This window comes from Alosa sapidissima, chromosome 1 (assembly GCF_018492685.1).
Source record: "Alosa sapidissima isolate fAloSap1 chromosome 1, fAloSap1.pri, whole genome shotgun sequence".
Lineage (NCBI taxonomy): Eukaryota > Metazoa > Chordata > Actinopteri > Clupeiformes > Clupeidae > Alosa > Alosa sapidissima.
Genome location: NC_055957.1, coordinates 24,403,901 through 24,427,116, shown reverse-complemented (window position 1 = coordinate 24,427,116; position 23,216 = coordinate 24,403,901). Strand labels below are relative to the sequence as shown.

At 41.0% G+C, this 23,216-nt stretch overlaps 1 protein-coding gene across 1 annotated transcript; it reads left to right on the top strand.

Annotated features, from left to right (window-relative positions):
- Positions 1-129: 129 nt before the first annotated feature.
- Positions 130-19,964, top strand: LOC121713062 (methylthioadenosine phosphorylase). The gene is made up of 8 exons (XM_042097343.1): positions 130-267; positions 9,992-10,078; positions 10,207-10,265; positions 10,417-10,584; positions 15,459-15,561; positions 16,369-16,608; positions 18,576-18,698; positions 19,047-19,964. The coding sequence occupies exons 1-8, from the start codon at positions 244-246 to the stop codon at positions 19,083-19,085; spliced, it is 843 nt and encodes a 280-aa protein (XP_041953277.1). The 5' UTR covers positions 130-243; the 3' UTR covers positions 19,086-19,964.
- Positions 19,965-23,216: the final 3,252 nt, after the last annotated feature.

The following is a 23,216-nucleotide window of genomic DNA, read 5'->3' as shown; positions in this document are numbered from 1 at the left end:
CAGACTGTACAATAAATGTGATCACCAGACCACTGTCTGCTTGATCATCATCATCAGAAAGACGGCCAACATTTTAATCGGTTGGGTAAGTAATGCTAAATATGATGTCTAGGCAGCAGTGAGTGGTGGTATGATATAACAATCCATCACATCCAACCGAGCTAAGAAGTCTCCGCCCTCTTCTGACGTGACAGGAAGGAAGTAACCGATCTGAACTACAGGGGGGAAATAATCGAAGAAAATATGGCACCTGGTTTGCAAATTAAGGTATGTGTATTGTTACAAGTATGTGCCTCAGAGAAATTTGGAAGTGAGTTGAATTTAGCACACAATTACATGGTGAGCGTGCAAAAGCAGCGTAAATAATGTTATCCTTAAGTTCGTGGCCACTGTTGGATTATTTTAATCAGCGTTAGTCTGGGAACTGGGCTACACAAAAATGCTGTAAAGTGCATTTATGAAATGTACACTGGCGGTTCATGCCGAAAGATGAACTGCGATAGAGTGCAGAATTAGTTTAGGAGCAAATGTCCTCAGAATTGTTCACCGCACGTGTCTGGCACATTGATTGCAAACAGCACTGAACAAATAGCTAGCTTAAATCTAACAGGAGCAGCATTTTATAGAAGATAGAATTGAATCGCGCATTTTCACAGTTGTAAAGGAAGACAAATGACGAAAAATACCTGAAAATCCTCTTTACCGTTAATGTTTATAAACGATGGAACTGCATATTTGTTAAATGTCTTGGTGCATACGAATGTTGATGGAATCCACCATTGGTGACCCGAGTGGTTGCAGCAAAGCCTAGAACAGGCTGTTCACGTTTTAGAATTGAAGTTACTTCTTAGTGGATGCCTGCATCCAAGTTGCTCAGTGGACTCATTTACAAAAATCCCCAAAGACCATACAGTAGGCTAACCTATCATCTGGATGAAGTGAACCGATGTGACACAATAAAAATAAAAAGTAAACCATGAGTGCTTTAAGCCAAATAAGGCCTATAGAGCAAGCTGAACCCTGTTAAGAATAGGAATTGATTTTTGGTGCCATTGTCGATTCTGCTTATCGGTCTGATTTTTAAAAAATATAACTTCTCTTGGAAAAGCTTGTCCTTTTCAGCATCAGAATACAGAGTGACCCCTCAGCAGTTTTCCAAACGCAAACTGGTGTTGTGTACCAGCTGTAAAGTTCAGTAGCCTAAACCTGACAACGCCTCTTAGGTTTAATACATAAAACCTTTATTACTGCTTCACAAAAACATGCTTATAATAATGTATATCCTGCTGCGTTGGCCAACAGAGCTGCTTCGAATAAAGTAAACCATGACCACCTTGACGCACTTCAATTTCTCTTTCTGTTCACTCTCAGAAAGAGATATTAGTACAGCGGCTAAGCACCGGAATCGTTCAGTTTTCGCAGAAAGCATGAAACTTGGCACAGTTATACTACTACCCCTAGTGATCAAAAATGGAAATGGACCCCAACACATAGCGCCCCCTAGTGGCTGCCACCTTGAATTCAAATATGGCTATCATTCTTAATAGAATTGTTGCTACAACTTCAAAATTAAACAAGATAAAAAAGTATTTTAAGTTCTAACACTCATTTAGGGTCAAGGAAGCTATTGACATGATTTCCAAACAAACTTGATGTTGGCCATTTTGAAATCCAATATGGTGGATAACAAATGTGAAAATATAGACCATCTCTATTGTTATTCATGATAGAAATATCATTCAAAAACAATTTCAAAGTTTGAACAGTACGAGGCAGTATAATCTGGTAAGATTCCAATATGGTCACTATGTGTAAGAAAATAAGCCAATTATTCTATATCTTGGTTAATTGAAGTAACTACCTACATCATCAATACATTCTTATTCTACTTCTCTTTCTGAGCAAACCTCTTACTATACACTGCTCAAAAAATTATACACTTTAAAAAATAAAACACATCAGATCTCAATGGGGAAAAAACATCATTCTGGATATCTACATTACATTACATTTGGCTGACGCATTTTTAGCCAAAGCGACTTACAACCTGGTAAACAGTTTAACGCTTTTAAAACAATTCTCTCAACAATTCTAGAACAATTTAAAACAATTCAAAAAGGTAGAGTACAATAGGGAAAAGTGCATCAGTGAGTGCTGTTTTTATACAGTCAAGTCAGGTGGTAAGTGCTAGAATTAGCTAGTTGTAAGTAGTGCTACGAGAGGAGATATTCTCTGAAGAGCTGGGTCTTCATGAGTTTTTTGAAGATGGAGAGAGATCTCTCCATCTTCAGCTCTAGTAGGAACTGGTAGCGCGTTCTACCAACAAGGAATAACAGATGAACAAAGTTTGGATTGACCTGAGCGTACCGGTGGCAGAGCTAGACGATGTTTGTCTGAAGAGCGCGATGTTCGGGGGGTAGCATATATGCCTGTATGAGGGCATTCGAGTAGGTGGGAGCAGTAGTTTTAGCTGGGAGGACCAGCAGTTTGGTTTATGAGTGGTTTAGCAGGAGGTGGTGTGCCTTCATCCATGTAGATATGTCTCAGAGGCTATCCGAGGTCCGTGCTGAGACCAAGGGGTCATCAGGTGGAAAGAACAGATAAAGCTGTGTGTCATCTGCATAACAGTGGTATGAGAAGCTGTGCGAATCTGTCCCAAAGAAGTGGTGTGGATAGCAAAGAGAAGGGGGCCCAGTACTGAGCCCTGGGAGACCCTGTGGTGGGATGGTGAGGTGCGGACAGCTCTCCAAGCCATGATACGTTAAACGAGCATCCTGTGAGGTAGGATTCAAACTGATATGGACTGGGTAATATGTTAGGAACAAAAGGATGCCACTTCGTTATTTGGGAATGAAAATAATCAATCCACAGAGGACTGAATTAAAAGACCCCCCGAAAATCTAAGTGAAAAAAATGACGTGGCAAGCTAGTCCATTTTGCTTGAATTTCAGCGCAGCAACTCATGATGGTACTCAGTAGTTCATATGGCCCCGACATGCTTGATGGCATCGGGGCATGCTCTTAATGAAACAGCAGATGGTGTCCTGGGGTATCTGATCCCAGATGTGGACATGGCCATCACTGAGCTCCTTGACAGTCGGTGTTGCAACCTGGCGGTGTTGGATGGACCAAAATATAATGTCCTAGAGGTGTTCAATCGGATTTAAGTCAGGGGAGTGTGGGGGGACAGTCAATGGTATCAATGCCTTCATCCTCCAGGAACTGCCTGCACATTCTCGCTACATGTGTCCAGCCATTGTTGTGCACCAGGAGGAACCCAGGGCCCACTCCACCAATACAGGGTCAGACAATGGGTCTGAAGTTTTCATCCTGATGCCTAAGAGCAGTGAGGGTGCAGTTGTCTTGCCCGTAGAGGTGTGTGCGTCCTTCCAAGGATATCCCTCCTCAGACCATCACTGGCCCACCACCAAACCAGCATTACATTCTCCAAGACATCTTTAGACCTCACATGTGTTCAGGGTGAACCTGGTCTCATTTGTGAAAAGCACAGGGCAAAACTGCCAATTTTGTATTCTATGGCAAATGCCAATTGAGCTGCACGGTGCTGGGCAGTGAGCATAGGTCCTTCCAGAGGCCATCGGGCCCTCAGGCCACCTTCATGAAGTCTGACAGTGTGGTCAGAGACATTCACACCAGCGGCCAGGAGGAGGTCATTTTGTAGGGCTCTGGCAGGGCTCCTACTGTTTGTTGTTACACAAAAGAGCAGATACTGGTCCTGCTGCTGGGTTAAGGACCCTCTACTATCTTCTAGAGCAAGATGGTAGAGGGTCTCCTGGAATCTCCAACATGCTCTTGAGACTGCGCTGGGAGACACAGCAATCCTTCTAGCAATGGAACGTTTGGTGTGCCATTCTGGAGTAGTTGGACTACCTGTGCAATGTTTGTAGGCTCCAGGTATTGGCTTATGCTACCAGTAGTGACACTGACCCTAGCCAAATGTGAAACTAGTGAAAAATCAGTCAAGGAGGATAAAGATGGAAAATGTATAATTTGCCACCAACTGTAAAACCATTCCTGTTTTTACAGACCTATCTCCCTTCCTTTCTTGTCAATGTTTTTGGAGAAAGTGGTCTTCAAGCAAGTCTTGGACTTACTATATCAGAACAACCTCAACTTTACCTGTATTGAGCTTTTGGTGTTTCCACCACAAAGCACACCCAAGGACTGGGCGCTGAACGCACTAGCAAGTGTCCTAAAAGTGCTGGTTCACTGACTAGCATGAGCCCATAATGTGTCAGGAGGGAGATAAACTCATAAGGTATTACATATTTAAATTAGCTTCATTGACAGGCATAATCATTTTATGGGATGCAAAATGTTAAACTACAATAAAACAAAATGGACCTTTTCAAACAATCACTATAAGCCTTAAATTAGCATATGCTAATTGGCCCCATCCACCTCAATTGAATTAGATTAACAGTCGAATGTGTTGGACTGGGTTATATACTAATTTATCTAACTATGACTGGGTGTATGTACTAATTTATCTAGAATAGAAGACAAGCTAATGCTTTCCCAAAAGGAAGCATGTTTCTTAAAGAGACACTAGCATCCATGGGTTTTAGCCTCCTTGCTAGCATGCCAGCCTCTAGGGGGCAAATTAGAAGGATTGAGTCCAGACAAGTGCAGGGTTTAGTCACACAGTCAAAACTTCACACATAGCCTAAACGCACCCCAGTTTTTGACTCAGTGTCAGAATGTATGGCTACTTCTTTAAAATCCAACATGTCTGCCATTTTAATTATGCATGATTGTCTCATTATATATTTCATAATGCTGAAAGATGGCTATAGACGTCATATTATGTGTTAAAAGCAGCATAGCATTATAAATGTGGAAAAAAAGGGCATATTTTGGTGGCCATATTTGAAGTCAAGATAGGAGCCATTAGGGGGCGCTATGTGTTGGGGTCCATTTCAATTTTTGATCACTAGGGGTAGTACCATAACTGTACCAAGTTTCGTGCTTTCTGCAAAAACTGAACGATTCAGGTAAAAATCTGGCCTTAGCCGTTGTACTATATTGGCCATGGTCTGGAAAAACATGTCGGCATTGATAAGAGGAATTGATAAAGGTGGAGGAATCCGATGGATTGAAAAATTTGGAACTGATTCTCTTGATTCGCGATTACCACATCTCTGATGGGGGTCATTGCCATGTTTTATGTGCTATCAGAAATTCATCGTAATACTTATGAATTCCGAGCACACGAATGCTCAAACAAATTTGGAATCAGTAATGGAACACTTGCTTTTTTCTATAATAGGCAAGTTGCAGAATGTGATCTTGGCAAATATTACAGTTTTGTCACACTGCTTGTCCATATCCCATAAGCGCCTAGACACCATTCTTTTGAGCAAATATGTAGTTTGATGAGTAATGTTATTATAAAAATACATGTCCATGGTAAAGTAATGTGACAGAAACTGGCATGGAAAAATGAAAATGTTTATTTGCCATTTGTTCCAGAATAAAAAGACCCGTTGTAAACAAGTTAGTTAGTTTATTAGTTGTCCCCTTAGGGAAATTCTTTTTCACATTTTCCATACCGCTTTTCCTCCTACATGGTCACAGGCACATGATGGCACATACATGGTCACAGACATAGGAATGACACATAAAGACATACATATTTCATACACCATAGACATTTGACACAGACATAACATATATTATCGGGGGTTCATGGGGAAAACATATATTATTGCACTGCATATATTTATCTGTGGGTCTTTGTCTTGTTGAGTGTTTGGATTGCTGAGGGGATTAGGCTTTTGCTGAAGCGGGCTTTATTGCACCTTATGCTTCTAAACCTCCTGCCAGAAGGTAGGGGTGAGAAGTAGCGGTTGAGTGGGTGAGTAATGTCTAGGGATATTACATGAGCAATACGTGCAATGGCCTTAGTCTTTAGTTCTTTTACATTTGGGATATGCAGACCTATTATTTTGGTGGCAGTATTGGTAGTGATTTTGTTACATTTTTTTACAGTAAGCATGTTGAAGAAGCAGGTGGAACAGTATAATGGGATGGGTTGAACAATGCTGATATACAGTAGTAGGAGTAGATGGGGGGGGAGGGGGGGCAACATGAAGTCCTTTTTGTTTGCGCAGCGCTGACAGTCTTTGATTTCCTTTTTTCTGTATGTCTGTTTTGTGGTCATTATATTAATTCCCATTAAGAACACAATCTGATGTGTATAGTTAAGAGTGTAGAGATTTAAGATGTACAGTGGCAAGAAAAAGTAAGTGAGCACCTATAAGTGAACTGCTAAATGAGTCATTTACAAACCTGGAGTCCATTAAACAAGTTTGAATGTGTGGGTTAGAGCTACTTTAACTTAAACACTTCAACCTAAATATTTCAACTTTGCTCTTTCTGAGAAGTATCTATTGTGTGATCCTTGCTTTGCAAGAAAAAGAAAGATCTCTCAAGACCTACAACACAACTGTTGATCTGCATAAAGCCATACAGGGCTACCAAGTAATTTGAAAGACTTTAAATATTCATCAGCCCACAGATCAACAAACTGTCTATACATAGACGACTAAGAGCAGTTTTTCAGTGGGATCGTGCAAATGTGGTGCTTGTATCACTATTTGCATGATTTTCTTTTATCTGCCTAGCTATTAGTGCTGTGGCTAGAAGTGGGGACCAGAGTGACTACAAAGAAGAACAAAATTGAATCCGCACACTGAACTCCACCCATTTGGGTGATTAAATAGTCAACGTGGAGCTCAGAGTGACTACAAAGGCACAATGCAGAGAGCTAAACACAAGCCGTTTTTAGATAGAGATCACGCAACATTCACGGGGAGAGGAGACGTCTTTATGCCACATTGTGTATCTAAAAACTGTGTGTCTTATCACATACAATCCGCCATTTTGTGGAGCCAGGAGGCAGGACCAGCTAGAAAATCAAATGTGACGTGCAACAGGGGGCATGTAGAGTGATAGGCGTAGGCCTATAACGTATGCATGGGCCCTCAGATGCAGCAGTCAGGTGTGTGATTTTCAAAAGAATGGCCGGAGAACCGACTGCACTTTGGTTTGCTGCTGCGCTCATTTTTAGTACCCTACAAATTCAAGTGAAGTTGCTTTGCATCATAGTAATACTAATAAGGATTTACCTGGTTGGTTATTGGTGACTGATTGTTAGTTTTCGTTGTTGGAATCACCAGTGTCGGTGGCAAAAGAGACACAGGATGCTGCTCCCCCAAAAAGCACAGCAGAGGTCGAAATATGGTCAATCCAGTCTTCCCCTGCCACTTCTGCCGTTGTGATCAATAAGGGACCATCCTTTACTGACCCATTCATGTGGCGCTTCACCTCATCTCCTGCCCTGAGGGCAAGGGTCACTCGAATTTCTTGGTCTCCCCAGTTTGCCATGTCTTCTTTCTCCTTTGTTGTTGCTCCTTCTGATCAGCTGATCAGCTGTTGGTGTTTTTAAAATGGGAAATTATGGTTAAAGGACATCATCCCAATGTTGAAGGACAGTGGGGAGACGCTCATGATTTAGGGCTGCTTTACTGTCATGGGGACTGGACAGCTTACCATCATTAAGGTGAAAATAAATTCCCAAGTTTATCAATATGTCCTACAGGATCAGGGTAGCTGTCTGCCAGCTGAAGTTTATGTGGAAGTACTATTTGCATCCTAAAGTCTCTGGTACGGTCCTGCATCACATTTGCGCGTGTCCAAGACGTGCGTCATTTTTGCCGTGGACGTGAAGCATACTTCAACTTCTGCTGTCCTGAATGTGCGTTAAATTGTTAAGGTTTGCACCTGCGCACTACGGATTAACTGTGATACTCTGCCCCACCAACTGGGGGCGGTACGTCGAGCCTGAAAGTAGGACACAACCACCAAAGAAGCCTGAAACGCCTGAAGAAAAGAAGAACGTGGGATGTGCGAGCACTGAACGAAGGAAGAGCTGCATTTGAAATAATGTCGCGCGTCAAAAAGCTGGCCGATGCCCAGCTTTATGCAAATGAATCCGTTGAACGCAAGGCGGCTATCCAATGAAAGCACGAGGTTGTAGGTCCTTTGTACTACCACAAGTGCCTGTGAAACTTTGGTTCCGCTTACAAGTCAAGTCAAGTCAGTTTTATTTGTATAGCACATTTAACAAGACAAATAATGTTTTAACGATCTCTTCCAGGACCACCCAGTAGGCCATAAAACAAACGAAACTAGGATTTGGATGAATATATTGACTGTTGGTCTTTCTGGTGAGGATTTGAGATTGCATTGAGTAGTTTAAATAAAACAGGATTTCGAAATGGCTTGCATAGTTTGTTTAGGCTATTAATGTGTTGTATACTGTTAAGTACATGCCTAAAATTGTGGTCCATTTGTGGAAAAACACTTAAGATACGTTAAAACGAACTGAATATGAGCTGGTAACTGACATTTTAAACGAAACGCCCACACACGACTGAACGAGGGGAGGCAGCGCGACCCCATGCGTATGACGTGTCGTGCAAGTGGATCGGTACCGTCAAAGACACGGCGCATGCCGTAAAAATGACGCATTTCTCGTCACGCGCTCACCAGTGCCGCGTGCGCGGGACGCAGATGCAGGAGCGTACCATAGGCTTAAAGGAGAATTCCGGTGTGATATTGACCTAAAGTGTATCGAAACATGATACCGAGTGTGAACGTATGTCTCATAGCCCATCTCGGCTTGTCCCCTGCACTCCAAAATCTGGCGCTAGTTAGCCGATGCTACCAACATCTTTTTCAATAGTGGTGCTTCGGCATCGGGCTAGCCATGCAAATAAATCACTGTTTTACACCCATTTACGAGGCTCAATGTATCTCCACACTTCATTGGTAGACTTCCGAGGGCCCTGACATTTATAACGAGACATTGAGAACTTTGAAAAAGCACTGGTAGTTTACTTACAAGACGATTTATACAGACAGTATCTTCACGAAGTTTAGCGTTTGCAGCCATCTTGAATTTAGTCACGATAAGTCGAGCAAAGAGTAAGAATGAACAGCTATGATAAGGGATCAGATTCCAAAAATAATTCAGTGGAAATGCATGGATTCCAGTTGCTGCTACTGGAAGAAACTGGAATCCATGCATTTCCACTGAATTATTTTTGGAATCTGATCCCTTATCATACCTGTTCATTCTTACTCGTTGCTCGACTTATCGTGACTAAATTCAAGATGGCTGCAAACGTTAAACTTCGTGAAGATACTGTCTGTATAAATCGTCTTGTAAGTAAACTACCAGTGCTTTTTCAAAGTTCTCAATGTCTCGTTTTAAATGTCAGGGCCCTAGGAAGTCTACCAATGAAGTGTGGAGATACATTGAGCCTCGTAAATGGGTGTAAAACAGTGATTTATTTGCATGGCTAGCCCGATGCCGAAGCACCACTACTGAAAAAGTTGTTGGTAGCATCGGCTAACTAGCGCCAGATTTTGGAGTGCAGGGGACAAGTCGAGATGGGCTATGAGACATACGTTCACACTCGGTATCATGTTTCAATACACTTTAGGTCAATATCACACCGGAATTCTCCTTTAAGGCTGCACGATTTGGGGAAGATATCTAATTGCAATTTTTCTGACAGATATTGCAATTTGATTTGTGATATAATTTTAACAACCTTTTTGTTTTTGTTTATTTGTGAAGTGACCTTGGGTGACATGAAAGGTGCTCTAAATAAAATGTATTATTATTATTATTATTATTATTATTATTATAATTGTGGAAGTCAAGCTTCAGTTCAGTACATGCCAAATTTCGCCTTAAGTTGGACTACTTCTGATTGGTCACACAAGGAGGATGACCTGAATATAACAATTATAGTGACAAGATTAACTATCGGCACAGAGTTGCGAGCTGTATGCTTAATTGAAGCCTTTGCAGTTAGCTAATTGCATTAGTTCAAATTGCAATTTCGATTAAAAATCAATTAATTGTGCTGCCCTACCTCCTACTCTTCATCTTTAGATTGGAATTATTGGAGGGTCAGGCCTTGATGACCCAGACATCTTGGAGGAAAGGACAGAGCGCTATGTGGACACACCCTTTGGGAAGGTCAGTCTTAAAATAATCAGTCTAATTTTCAACTGCTGTACATGTGATTTAAAGCTATTAACAGTTAATGTAAGCTATAAAGTCATTGACAGAAATACCTTGCATTTTCCTCTGTTTTCTCCCACCAGCCTTCAGATGCACTTATTGTGGGAAAGATAAAAAATGTGGAATGTGTGCTACTGGCCAGGTAATGGTGCATAGATAGAGTTACATTTTAGAAGAACTCCTTTGTGTCCTTCCATGTTTTTGTGATATTATTTGGGTATTAGTGCCATCTTCTGGCCACTGAGAGTTTTGCATGAAGTCTTATATTCGCCAAATTGCTTGATCTCCCACAGGCATGGCAGACAGCACACTATAATGCCTACTAATGTAAACTACCAGGCCAACATCTGGGCCCTGAAGGAAGAAGGCTGTACCCACCTTCTGGTCACCACAGCCTGTGGGTCTCTACGAGAGGAGATTCAGCCTGGTGACATTGTTATTCTTGACCAGTTCATTGACAGGTAAAGTATAAGTATGAGTAAGTATATACTCTTTTGATCCCGTGAGGTTGTCATTTATCCCAATCCGTGAATTAGTGTATACACACTCGGCACACAGTAAACACACAGTGAGGTGAAGCACACACTAATCCCAACGCCTGCTACAATGGCGCTCGGGGAGGAGTGAGGGGTTAGGTGGCTTGCTCAAGGGCAGCCGTTCCTACTGGTCGGGGTTCGAACCGGCAACCCTCCGGTTACAAGTCCGAAGCCCTAACCGGTAGGCCACGGCTGCCCCCAAAACAAATCATGCTCATATTCAAACACCACCACCACAGAAGTATTTTTAACATGTGTTAAAGTAATTTATTTTTCAGTGAATTGAGTGGTTTAGTGTGACTATTTTTATGTTATTCTAAGATTTTCATGAGCAAGAACCTGAAACATCTGTGGGTACGTTCAAAGCCCTCACATACCACATGATGCTTTAGTTCATGCACAAGACACTTTGTTATTTACTGACTTTGCACTTAATCCGCCATTTAAATTGGGGCTGCTATTAAGCACTGAACTAATTTGAAAGAGCGGACTGAGAGTGGAAGATCAAACCCGCTGCCTGCATTGTACTTAGTACTGTTTTATGTAGCTGTTACTTTTCTAAGTACCATTGGTACCACAGTAATAAGAACAGGTGGTTAAATTCCAAACATGCCTAACAAGATCGACTCTTCTATCTATGTCTTTCTTGAGGGGATGAATCACTTCCAGCTATTGTGAAAGGCCGCAGAGTACTTCCAAGGTCCCTATGGTCTTGGATGAAGTTGTCATCACTCATCAGAGCAACATTTAAACACTGCTAGAAATCTCTGGATTGCATAGAAATGTCAATGATTTTGCTCAGGCCATTATAATGAGTATAGGCTTATACACTTCATCTAAAGGGAGATATCTGCACTACAAAAGTTGCCAAGTTAAGTTGTTGTAGTCAGAAACAAACCAGCTCACCTCTGAGTTTAAAAGCCCATGTTATGGGTGGACAAACATGTTTAGTTTTCTGTTGGTATTTCCATGGTGTGTAACCTTACCACATAGTCTCTCATTACAAACACAGTCATAGACAACCTCTTTCAGAGTGTTTCTCATTTCATTTGGGGAGGTTATCTTCGTGAGAGACTCCCATGTGCAAATAGAGTCATCCCTTTTATGTAAATATGAAGGAGATATGACTAACAGATCTAACTCCTTTTCTGCACCAGTGTGTGAATCAAATCTATTTGGCCCAAATGAGAGAAGGGTGTAATTCAGATATGTGTTCCTGTAATCTTCAACCACATTCTATCTGATTTTCATTATGCTTCGTCACTGTTGGTGGAATTTCTTGATCTATGAGAAATGTATTTTAAGATGACATTTGTACAGCCTTTCTTGAAGAAGCACTGCAACTGATTTCTTTTTCAATGTCCTCCATAGAGATGGCACTTCAAATAAGTATGCAAGGTTGTTGGTACTACGGTACTATGGTGTCCAACTTCCTTCAGTATTTTTTACTTTTTATTTTTGTGAAGTGTTTTTTAACACTTCACAAAAATAACACAAAGATAACAGGTTGTACAGTATATATACTCTTTTGATCAATTTGGTCTCTGCATTTATCCCAATCCGTGAATTAGTGAAACACACTCAGCACACAGTGAGGTGAAGCACACACTAATCCCTGCACAGTGAGCTGCCTGCAACAACAGCGGCGGCGCTCGGGGAGCAGTGGTTAGGTGCCTTGCTCAAGGGCACTTCAGCTGTGCCTACTGGTCGGGGTTCGAACCGGCAACCCTCAGTTACAAGTCCGAAGCACTAACCAGTAGGCCATGGCTGCCCCAAGCTCCAGGTTGTAGTAGGAATATTTGTAGAATGCATGAACTTTCAAGAGAGTTCATACCTCAGGCTATTACATGTCATCTCTGTGCAATTAGTCAGGCATCATACCTTTAGGTATTTACAATCGGATGCAGTAGCGCCATTATGAATGCCCTTAAGTCCTCTATGAATCCCTGTCATTTGATACTGGTTGTCATTCTGTTGCACTGGGTTCACAAGAAAGAAGAATCTTTGGTATTCTACTAGCAAAACTCATGCTCCCCTGCTATATTCGTCTAGGTGTAGTGTGGGAAAACACCTTGTCTGTTCCTACATAGCGTCTGCAATAAAACGGCACACATACAGACAGTAGTGCAGTGTATCTGTTTGGTCATTTGATCACTAGGGAATGGAATTGAGGAGGAGGCCCAGGATAGTTTTTGTTTGTTTAACAGCCTGTTTCACAAACCAAGGTACAATCCAAAATGAATATGTTTTAAATTAATGTTTTAAAAACAAAATGTTACATTAATATAATTAGTGAAGTGCCTGTTCAAACATGCTATTCCTGTAGAAAACCTGTAGCCCAATTACATGCTCGCAGGTATGCCTGCTTTAGAAATGGGATGATAGGGGAAAACATCATTCCAGCTAAGCATTCAATAATGAATACTGAATATTATATTATAATTAATTAGCCTATAATAAATGTGCAGTGAGCAGAATTTAGGCATGGCTGCATGTGACATTTTTTACAGATCAAAATTACCTACAAGCCTAATAGCCTTTTGAATAACGTCATGATGGAGAAGACAAACCATTTTGTGGAATGATGCATCATCTTGCAATTATGTGACTCAAAAACAATCTCTGGTAGCCTATAAGGGACATTACGCTCTGTCTGCCACTCATTTTCTGTAGCTGAACGAAATTACATAAGCCTAAAGATTTGATGTAAGGCTATATGTTTAGCCTAATAACTTAATGATATAAAAGACAAACCATTCTGTAGAAAGATGCATTATCATATGAGATTTGCAACAACTCAAAAATATTTTTTGGTAGCACAAGTGACATGTGACACTTTCTGCCACTTGTTGTCTGTAGCTGAGGCCTTCTGAAATGTCCTTAAATTCGGGATCATTAGCCTATCGCTCGTTTCAATTTGGAACCTTGCATTCGGAATTGTCGTTTGTTTATTCAAAGTCTCAAGTCCAAAGTGACTGGTAAGTTTATTGCACGTCATTTTAACGTCATTTTGAATAGCCACTGCATACCCTTGTTTGTTGGCGTGTTACAAATTCCGCAGAATCATTTTAGGCAAGCAGACCACATACAGGGAGTATTTATTGTTGAGGTCAGGCATGATAATCATCCAAACATCTTGCGTCTTGACCCGTGCTGTGCCTTATTCAGTGATGCCAAAACTCTGCTTACCCTCTGGCTTTGGTCCTGCGCTGTGCTGTGTGAGAGGGGGGAGTGGCTACAGTAGAGCGGAGAAAGCCAACGTGTGCTTCTTCTACCGATTTATTTTGCATTTCTTATCCAAACAATGTCAAACTTGGCACTGCACTTACTCATGCCCGTAGCAAGACACCTGTCAAGTGTGAAATCAGTCGGATGAACGGTTCGACAGATGCGGTTAATACAAACACACACACACACACACACACACAAATATACACACAGACAGACGTTTCTGTCATTTATAGATGGATAGATGGTTGTAAACATCTTGTTGGTAAATTCACAAGTTTGTGTAGTCTGTCAGATGATCCCACTCCCACTTCATCCACACCCAAAATTCACATAGCATGTCACAGATGCCACCAAGGAAAGCAGCACAAAATACCTAGTCTGCAGTTTAATATAATTCCTGTCATTGCCAGACTAGTCATGATTGCTCAATGTCTTAACTTAAGATGGGGATACAGCTTTCTCTGAGTAAATTGGAATGTGCCTGTCAAGGCATTTCATTGTGCTAGTTCCAGGATTGCCAAGCCCCTTATAGGAGGAATGTTGGATTTGTTGTGTTGGTATGTTGTTCTGAATGGTCCTGGCCTCTTTTTGGCTCCAGAACAGATGCTCTGGTATAAGAGTCATGGAGGTTGGAATGTTTCGGTGGATGTCAGCAAGACCTGAAAATCTACATCAGATTCATCAGTGTGGCCAGCATGCCGGCTACACTTGCCCTGGCCTGTCCTGCTGTGCCAAATACAGTGTGAATTTCTTTGGTCTTATCCTTGGGTTTAATGCATACTGTTAATTTAATAATGTTAGTTATTATATATTATTATATAAGCATAATGTTATTTAACTTGTGAGTTGGTTTGGGAAACTGAACACGAGAAGATTATTAGGGTATGTAGTTAGGTAGGAGTTAGTAAGGAGTTAGGAAAAGTCACATTCCTGTCCTTAACACAACAATGCTTTTGAAGTCCCTTGTGTGAGCTGCCCCACCATAACACTTTGTGAAATCGTACAAAACCTGTACTTTTTAAACATATTATCCACAAATTAACAGACGCCTGAAAGACGCGTGCTTATTGTCTGTCATTAGCTAAGGATCCTTTTCTGTGGTTTAGCCTTTGAATAACTTGCTAGATACGTACATTTCAGACATAGCTAGTTGTTCAGTGATGGTATGACTTCGGAATTTTCCTTTGTAATAGTTGGCATGGAAACAAAACCATACTTTTTCTTCTCTGGAAGTTACCTCCATTCTTTGTCCTCAAGAATTTGCTTCTTAATGGCTTTTTGGCTTGCACAATGTGATTCTAATATGTTAGAAGAGTGGTAGCCCACTGGGGAAGTGAATGAAAACTAAGCATCAGCATTCTGTTCTGTTCAGTCTTTTTGCCATATCTTTTCATCACATTTCTTTCGTTTCTTCTACTTTCAGCTTTTGACTACCAAAGGGCACAAACATATAAATGATGTGAACAAAGCGGACAGTTGTATCTTGTATGGAGCTGTGATCTGAAATATTGTCTCTTCCTGAATACTCCTCGTCTTCTAAGTGGTTGTTTTTGGTCCATTTTTCTTAGGACCACCAAGAGACCTCAAACATTTTACGATGGTAGGCCGAGTAGCCCACCCGGCGTGTGTCATATTCCCATGGCCGAACCTTTTTGTCCCCGTACTAGGGAGGTGAGTTGCCTACTGCCTTTGAAAGCACCACAGTATTTCTGAATGAATCCTTGTTGACCTTATGTTGTTGCATTGTTACTCGTGCACTGCAGGGATATGTTGTAGCTCTGCTGTGGGCCTTAATAGTGCGTTCATGAGCAACTGGGAAGTGAGGCAACGTCACTTGAACGTCCATTGAATTAGAAACATCCCATTTTAGTGGTGCGAACTGTGCGAACTCGGCATAGTGAAAGATAAAAAATATATTTGTTCCATGTACAAATGAGTCACTTCATTGTTGATTTGCATTAGGCTTATATTCCTAAGCACAGTTGATGTTAAACAATACTTCTCAGTTTACTTTAGTGTGACTATGTGATGTTAACCTTCTGGCTAGGATGCCTTTGAATATTACCAGTGTCGCAGTTTGTTGCTGTCAAATGAGCGCTCTCACTAATGAGTGTGAAGTTCTGAAATGGGAACTTTGCAACTTCCAAGTTGCATTAACGCACCATCATTTCTTCTAGAATTGTTTTTTTTGGGGGGTTTTCGGTTTGAATGGCTATTGTGCTGCATGATCCACTATGATCCACAAAAACACCATGTATTTATGTATTCATTCATCAAAGAATATATTACAAGAAAGCTCAAAAGGTATTTTGTCCCATCCCATACTTTTGGATAGGAAATATGACTTGGTGCCTATGGTATGGGTCATGGACCTGTCACACGGGCCTTCTGGTTTTGTTCATGCTGGTATGTGTTTGTGTGTGTTCATGTCCCTCTCATCCCTTCTCTCTGCCCATTACTCTTGTCTGCGTGGGACAGGTGCTCCTGGAGGTGGCCCGTACCCTCGGGGTCAAGTGCCACCCAAGGGGTACGATGATTACCATCGAGGGGCCGCGCTTCTCCTCACGGGCTGAGTCTCTCATGTTCCGGCAGTGGGGTGCCGATGTCATCAACATGACCACAGTTCCTGAAGTGGTGCTGGCCAAGGAGGCTGGCCTGTGCTATGCTAGTATTGCCATGGCAACTGATTATGACTGCTGGAAGGAACATGAGGAGGCGGTGAGTGGGTGTGTGTGTATGTGAATGTCTGTTTACTCAATAATGAATACATTTCCATTATATTTTGGTTTTCAGTAGGTTCTTGGCAGGCTTGCAACATGTGAGCAGTCATTTGAAAAAAAGAAGAAATCCGCTGTTCTGAGCCCTTTAATATGCCTGCTGTATTGGTCATCAACACTTTTGCAAGTCCAAAACACTCCATAGAATAGTGATAATATTATCAATATTGTACTTATGGTTGTCAAAGGTGTGCGAAAAGTAACACTACTAATTTATAGCTTATTTCCAAGCCAAAGTTCACAGGCACTGTGCCGGCATTCAGGTCTGGGCCGCTGAGTTAAGATTGATAATGATGACATGTAATGGCTTTGAAAATGTCTGATAACTTCAGGCACAGGAATTTCCTTTACTTTAAACCCTTTCTGGCTATTAGTAAATACTTTAAACCCCCTATTGTGTTGGTTACATAATACTGAGTCTTCCAGCACACAGTCTGGGTTTTATGGCTTCCGATTAAGGAAGTGCCGGGCCATATCACTGGGCATACTGTATCTGGGGGAGGTCGGACTTCCTTAGTGTGTTCGCAAAAAAAACGAATTCTCCTTCCGACTCTTGAGTTCCTGCCACTGACCTGAGATGCTCTGGCCTCCCACTGCTCTCACCACATCCCCTTCCGCCCACCACCTCGCTCTCTCTGCTCTCTCTCCTTCCCTTTATTTCTTTTTTTCTCTGTCTCCTATTTCTCTCGCTCTCTCTCGGGCTGTCTTTCCCTGCCAGCCTCCGGTGAATATCCTGCCAGCGGAGGCTGAGTCAGAATTAGGTCTGAGTCACTCGCTCACAGCTGTGGGGCTGCTCCGCTCACCCACCCGCCCACCCACTCGCTCGCTCGTTCGCGGCCTGACCGACTGCCTCAGGAGAGGCTCGCTGGCCTGTTATGGAATGCAAATCCGCCAACGGCCAGAGGAACTTCACCCCCAAGCCACCTTTGCGATGGTTACCTGCATGTTAAGCGTTCTCACCAAGCAGTCTGTTATAAGGCTGAATTAAGTAGAAACATTTAAGACTCATTAGGAAAGGGGTATTATTTTACTGTACACAAAAATAAATCTCACTGTTGTCCCAGCAGAACTTGGATCCATGTGAAGGTTTGACCGAATGGAGGTAATGGGACTGAGTTTTAATGGAAACTGAATGGAATTTGACAATATTTTTTTGCTTTACTGACATTTCTATTTGTGCAATAACGTGGTATGCCAACAGCCACTACTGTACTACAAGCTTATTTTTACAAGGCATGAGAGCAGTGACTAATGCTCATTACAATACTATGACTAATGCATTAGTTTGGTGTCAGCAGAAACTGTTGTCAGCAGAACTTGTTCATCATTTTGTACATTCATTACTCTGTTCATCACACATACGTAGTGTATGTGTCTCCAACATGCCATCTTTTACCTTAATTAAGCTCATGGCATGTTGGAGACACATACACTACATATGTGCCAAACAGTATAGATTTACTTTGGCACTGTTTTGCCCAGCAGTTGCTCAGTGGTCTTTGTGTGTGTGTGTGTGTGTGTGTGTGTGTGTGTGTGTGTGTTGTGTACACTCTCAACACACACAAACAGAATAGGTATCACTATGCTAAAAAAGAAAGTGGAAACAAAACTGCAACATGAAAAACAGGAATGGTAATGTATGTCACCTAATGGTTTGAAGGAGCATTAGGTCCTTCCTGTTTGACAACCAAAGAACATAATTGCCTATGTCAACTGAAGGTCCTTAGACCATAAATGTGTAATGAGTTGAAACTGTCAGTCACCCCCATCCGATTGGACCTTTTGGAGTTTTATAGTTTTAGTACCTCTGTGATTTAGGTACATATGAAGTGCAAGCAGCATGCGTTTTTGCTCTGTTGACCGTAAACCAAAGCTTACATATCTGATATAATATTTTGTGTGTTTTAGGTATGTGTTGACAATGTTTTGAAAACTATGAAGGAGAATGCCAATAAGGCCAGCAGTATCCTGCTCACAGCAATCCCTCAGATCTGCCAGATGGACTGGGAAGCGACCCTAAAGACCATGAGTGTAAGTGTGGTGTCTGGATAGAGACCTCTAAGGGTAATGAACTTTGTTTTTTTAGGGTTTTAATAGTAGTTTAACATAGTGTGTGTGTGGTGGGGGAGGGGGAGGGGGGGACTGAAGAAACCTTTGTCTGATGCCTCCCTTCCTCATGAGTTACTTATGGGTTTTTTTAGGGTTTTAATAGTAGTTTAACATAGTGTGTGTGTGTGGTGGGGGGGGGACTGCAGGTGTCTGAAGAAACTTTTGTAATTTAGATCAATCCTGATGCTGGTTTTAATGTAAATATATAAAACTGCTTTATCAGAAAGCCGTATTTTGCTGTAGAATAATCATCTGAATGGTCTTTTCCAGGCAATGGTGCAGTCCTCGGTAATGCTGCCCAAACACTGAGATAAGGTGGTCACCTCCTGCAGCACCGATCCCGCAGCCTGTCTTCCGTCTTGCATCATAGTTTGAAAAAGTACAAAGTGCCTGATGTGCATGTTTATGTGCATGTGTCATTCATTCTTTGTACAAAACCACTATCATTTCTTTCAGACCGAGTACATATGTTTATTTGTTCAATAATTTACATTTTCTTTTAAATACTCAAAACTTGATTGTGTATGCAATAGGTCAGTCTGACAAAATAATAGATCGTGTCTGTTTCAACATATTTTTTCTTTACAGAATAATCATCAAAACAAATAAGTTGTGGACCAGCTGCATAGTTGCACATAATGTTAGAGTACAGCAGGGACAAGGCCTTTTCAGATTGATGTACCGTCCATGAGACATAAATAGATGTCAGTGATATCGGAGGATAAAAATGAGGTCAGAGTTATGGGGTGAAACAGTTGCCGTTGAAACCTAGGGCAGTTCTCGAGTCACGTGTTTTAGAATGCTTCATGTAAAATGGTAACATTTCTCCATTTTCAAGGCACAATCATATTTTCATTCTTTCATTGGAAAAGAGTGAAAGGAATGAAACTATGGTTTAAAAAACTGAAATAATACATGTGTAGACATGCACTACCTGAACAATTTGAATTTGACTGATTATGTGTAGGTGCTGTTTCGGTAAAATATCTATTCTCTCTGAATGTTGCCACACTCATTTTGAAACCGGAAGTTTAAATCCAAATGGTGGTCAATAAAAACAAGTTTGTTTGCCATGTTTCAATACAATACAAAGGTCTGATAGATCAATGTATGCCTGCCTTTGCTTTACTTATAAGCCTTACTTTTATGACATTCAACTGAGTGAATAAAACTTCACAATTCCCTGTCCCTGGGTATCTTCCTTAAACATGCTTTTAAAATAAATATATATTAGAACTTTATCAGTTTAGAACTGAATCAGTAGGATTCAGGATTAAGAATTCTAAACCGTTCTGAATGTATAATATTTTTTATTGCAAGTGACTACTGGTAAGGAACTACAGTGTCTTTCACTAAGGCTTGAAAATCTTTACATATTTGCACAAGGACAGAAAATGACATAACGTCCTAGTCTTCTGATTGCAGCAGCATTTCGGTAAAAATGACCATGGTGAATCATGTATGCTGTTATCATATGGCCATGGAGAAATGTTATAAAACAATGAAAACACAAAACGGAGGCCTCTGGGTGTCGTGTGTATGTAGCATTTTGCACAGATGTTACAGAGTTATTTGCGGAGAGCCATGATCTGGTGTGAAATGATAAGAGCAGCCTACTCAAGGGCGTCACACGAGTTGTTTTATGTACAGATCGGTGTAGGCTACCTCCCTTGGCTAAACAACATTATTGCGACCCTAACTAAATCGCGATGAGAGAATATTTGTTTACCCAAAAACATCGCACTTTCCTTTGAACATGGCATGTGAAACGTTCAAATTTCTTAAATTATTGTAAAACAATTAGTTGCGCATGACATGGTCAAAATCCCTATATGTAGTTATACCACAAAGCATTTATAATAAAGGCCTGCTTGAGTAATAATTCATTAAATCCGCTTAAATTAATTTTGTCATTTAATTTGATGGTGACGCCTTGTTAATTATTAGGCTATACGTTTTCATCGAATAGCGTGTTCAGCAATTGATAGGACCCAATCGAATGGCCAAATTCTGAGAATAATTTTAAATAGGCTAAAAGACTGTGCATGGGTTTAATGCTGCATACATGGTCATTTGAGAACGGCAATTAATAGCCTAAAAGAAATATAACCTATATATAGGCTAATATTAACAATATTTTAAAAGAAATAAATTATTAGTTTATCGTTGAGAAAATAGTTTGCTATAGCTACAAAATTGCAAACCACACCAGCAACACACAAATGCAAAATGATGCAATATTTTCTCAGGACAAAGATTTGTATCCCTTAACGACATAGCCTACCCAAACACTGCAATTTATAACTCGTGGAAGCTTGCACTTATACCCGTAAAGCTTTGTCTTGAGTTATTCGTGTGCTTTTTAAATTATTGGCAATTAGGATAAAATAGCCCACTCTCATAAAACCAAACCGTTGTCTCATAGTGCAATCCTCAAGGGAAAATAAATAACGATAGGCTAAGCCTATAACAGGCGAAGCCAATAAGTTAGAAACGTAAATAAATACAAAATCTGTCACAAACTCTGAAGAAAATGAACAACCTCCTGATGTCCATTCAACTGTGCCAAGTCGATAGGTCGGCGATTGTTATTATCGGTCGCTTGAGCATCAGCCTGGAACTCGACAAGGAGCCGGACCGTCTCCAAATAGCCTGTTCTTGCAGCGTCATGTAAGGGTGTAGTCCCGGTGGTACTGTCCCGTAGGTTAGGGTCCGCTCCATGCTCAAGCAGTAACTTCGCAACAGGTGTACTACCCATCATCATTACCTGCAGAACACCGTTGCATAGAATTAATGTTAGCCTCCAGTAAAGTTTACACGTCTATGCGCAACATGAACAATTAAATACAATGAACAATTTGACATTGGATATCAGGCCGATTATGTTGCCCTCTGTTTTTATAGCCCAAATCCATGAACCTTTATTCTACAGCCCTGTGACGGGGCCTAGGCCAGTATCCTCAAATTAATCAATTTGTTTAATAACTTGTGGGTTAAAATAGAGCAATAAACAAATTAGCATAATGAAGCTGATTGACAATATGGCAAACACGATACATTTCTTGATTGTGACACTGACTGGAAGACAGCAATGGAAAATTGACACACACACACACACACAAATTAATGGACATGAGGCAAAGTAGGCCTATAGCCTATTTTCCACACTATAAATGATGGCAGTATAACCTAATAAAGGCAGAAGCAATTAAGGTTGTCCATAAAATATTAAGTTCCCAATATTTCAAGACAATTTCATTCAAAAGATTTGACACTGAAAATCAGTATTTGTTAGTGTCCTTAATCTCAGAGCAACCCTCAAATATGTTTTTTTTTTTTTTCATGAGCTATAGCCTAGTTATTAGGCTACGTTGCGGCTTTAGTGTAATTATTATAAGAACGACTGAAGTTATGACAAAAGATACGCTACCTGTAAAGGTGTCCTTTGAAAACGGTTTACTCCGTTGACATTAACTCCATTTTGTAACAAAATGTTCACCCGTTCAGTGTTGCCAGTTGCGGCTGCTGATGTTAACTCTTCTTCGGGATGCATCGCAAAAACTGCACAGCGACTTGATCGGAACCAGCGGATAGGCTACTCTTTTGACAGGTAGGCTACTAATGTCAAGGCACGAACATCGTCGTTGGCCTATAGGTAAAATAATGTTAAAACTATTTTGCAGATATGATTGCAAAGTCCAAAATACTTGGGTTCTTCTTTGTGTTTCAAGGAAAATAATCTGTCGTGTGTCATTAATTCGCCACACTGCGTATGCGCACACGATATTGTGAGATCTGTTCAGACTTGCCTCTGTTTTGAATTGGGACACACGACGTGAGTTGGTGCAGTCGCTTGTTCATTGCACATGCGCGCCGCTTTGTTTCAGGAAGTAGTCGAGCAAACGCTGTGTGGATAGAGGCAACTGGTCCAAGCGGCTACTTGACTCCTCTGGAATGATTCGTCGTGGTTCAAACATGCTCCTCCACGGTTTCTAAAAATCGCCCAGAGGGTCAGTTTCCCCTAAGAGAATACAAATTCTGTCTTTGTATGTGCTATCCTAAATGTTTTTAGCCAAGCACACTAAACGAATGCCATTTCATTCATTCAGCCACAGATTCGTGATGTAGGCTACTACACGAATAGTCTATGCTTCTGCGTTAGCCTATGTTTTTATGTTACGTAATTGTGTTGCTATAAATTTAAATTATACATTTCCGTGTATGAGGAGCATCATCAGGTAGAAGAGTTGAGCAGGTGATATTCCAGTTTTCAGTAGGCTAGGGCCCGCGTAGCTTTGATATTTTTCTTCGCTTGAAGAGATAACAACGAAAACATTTAATCTCAGTGCTCCAGAATTGGCCAAATTTAGACAGAATGCCCTACAGCATAGTCTATGCTCTTGTTTTTTTTTTAAAGGCTAGGTTAAAATATAAAGTCTT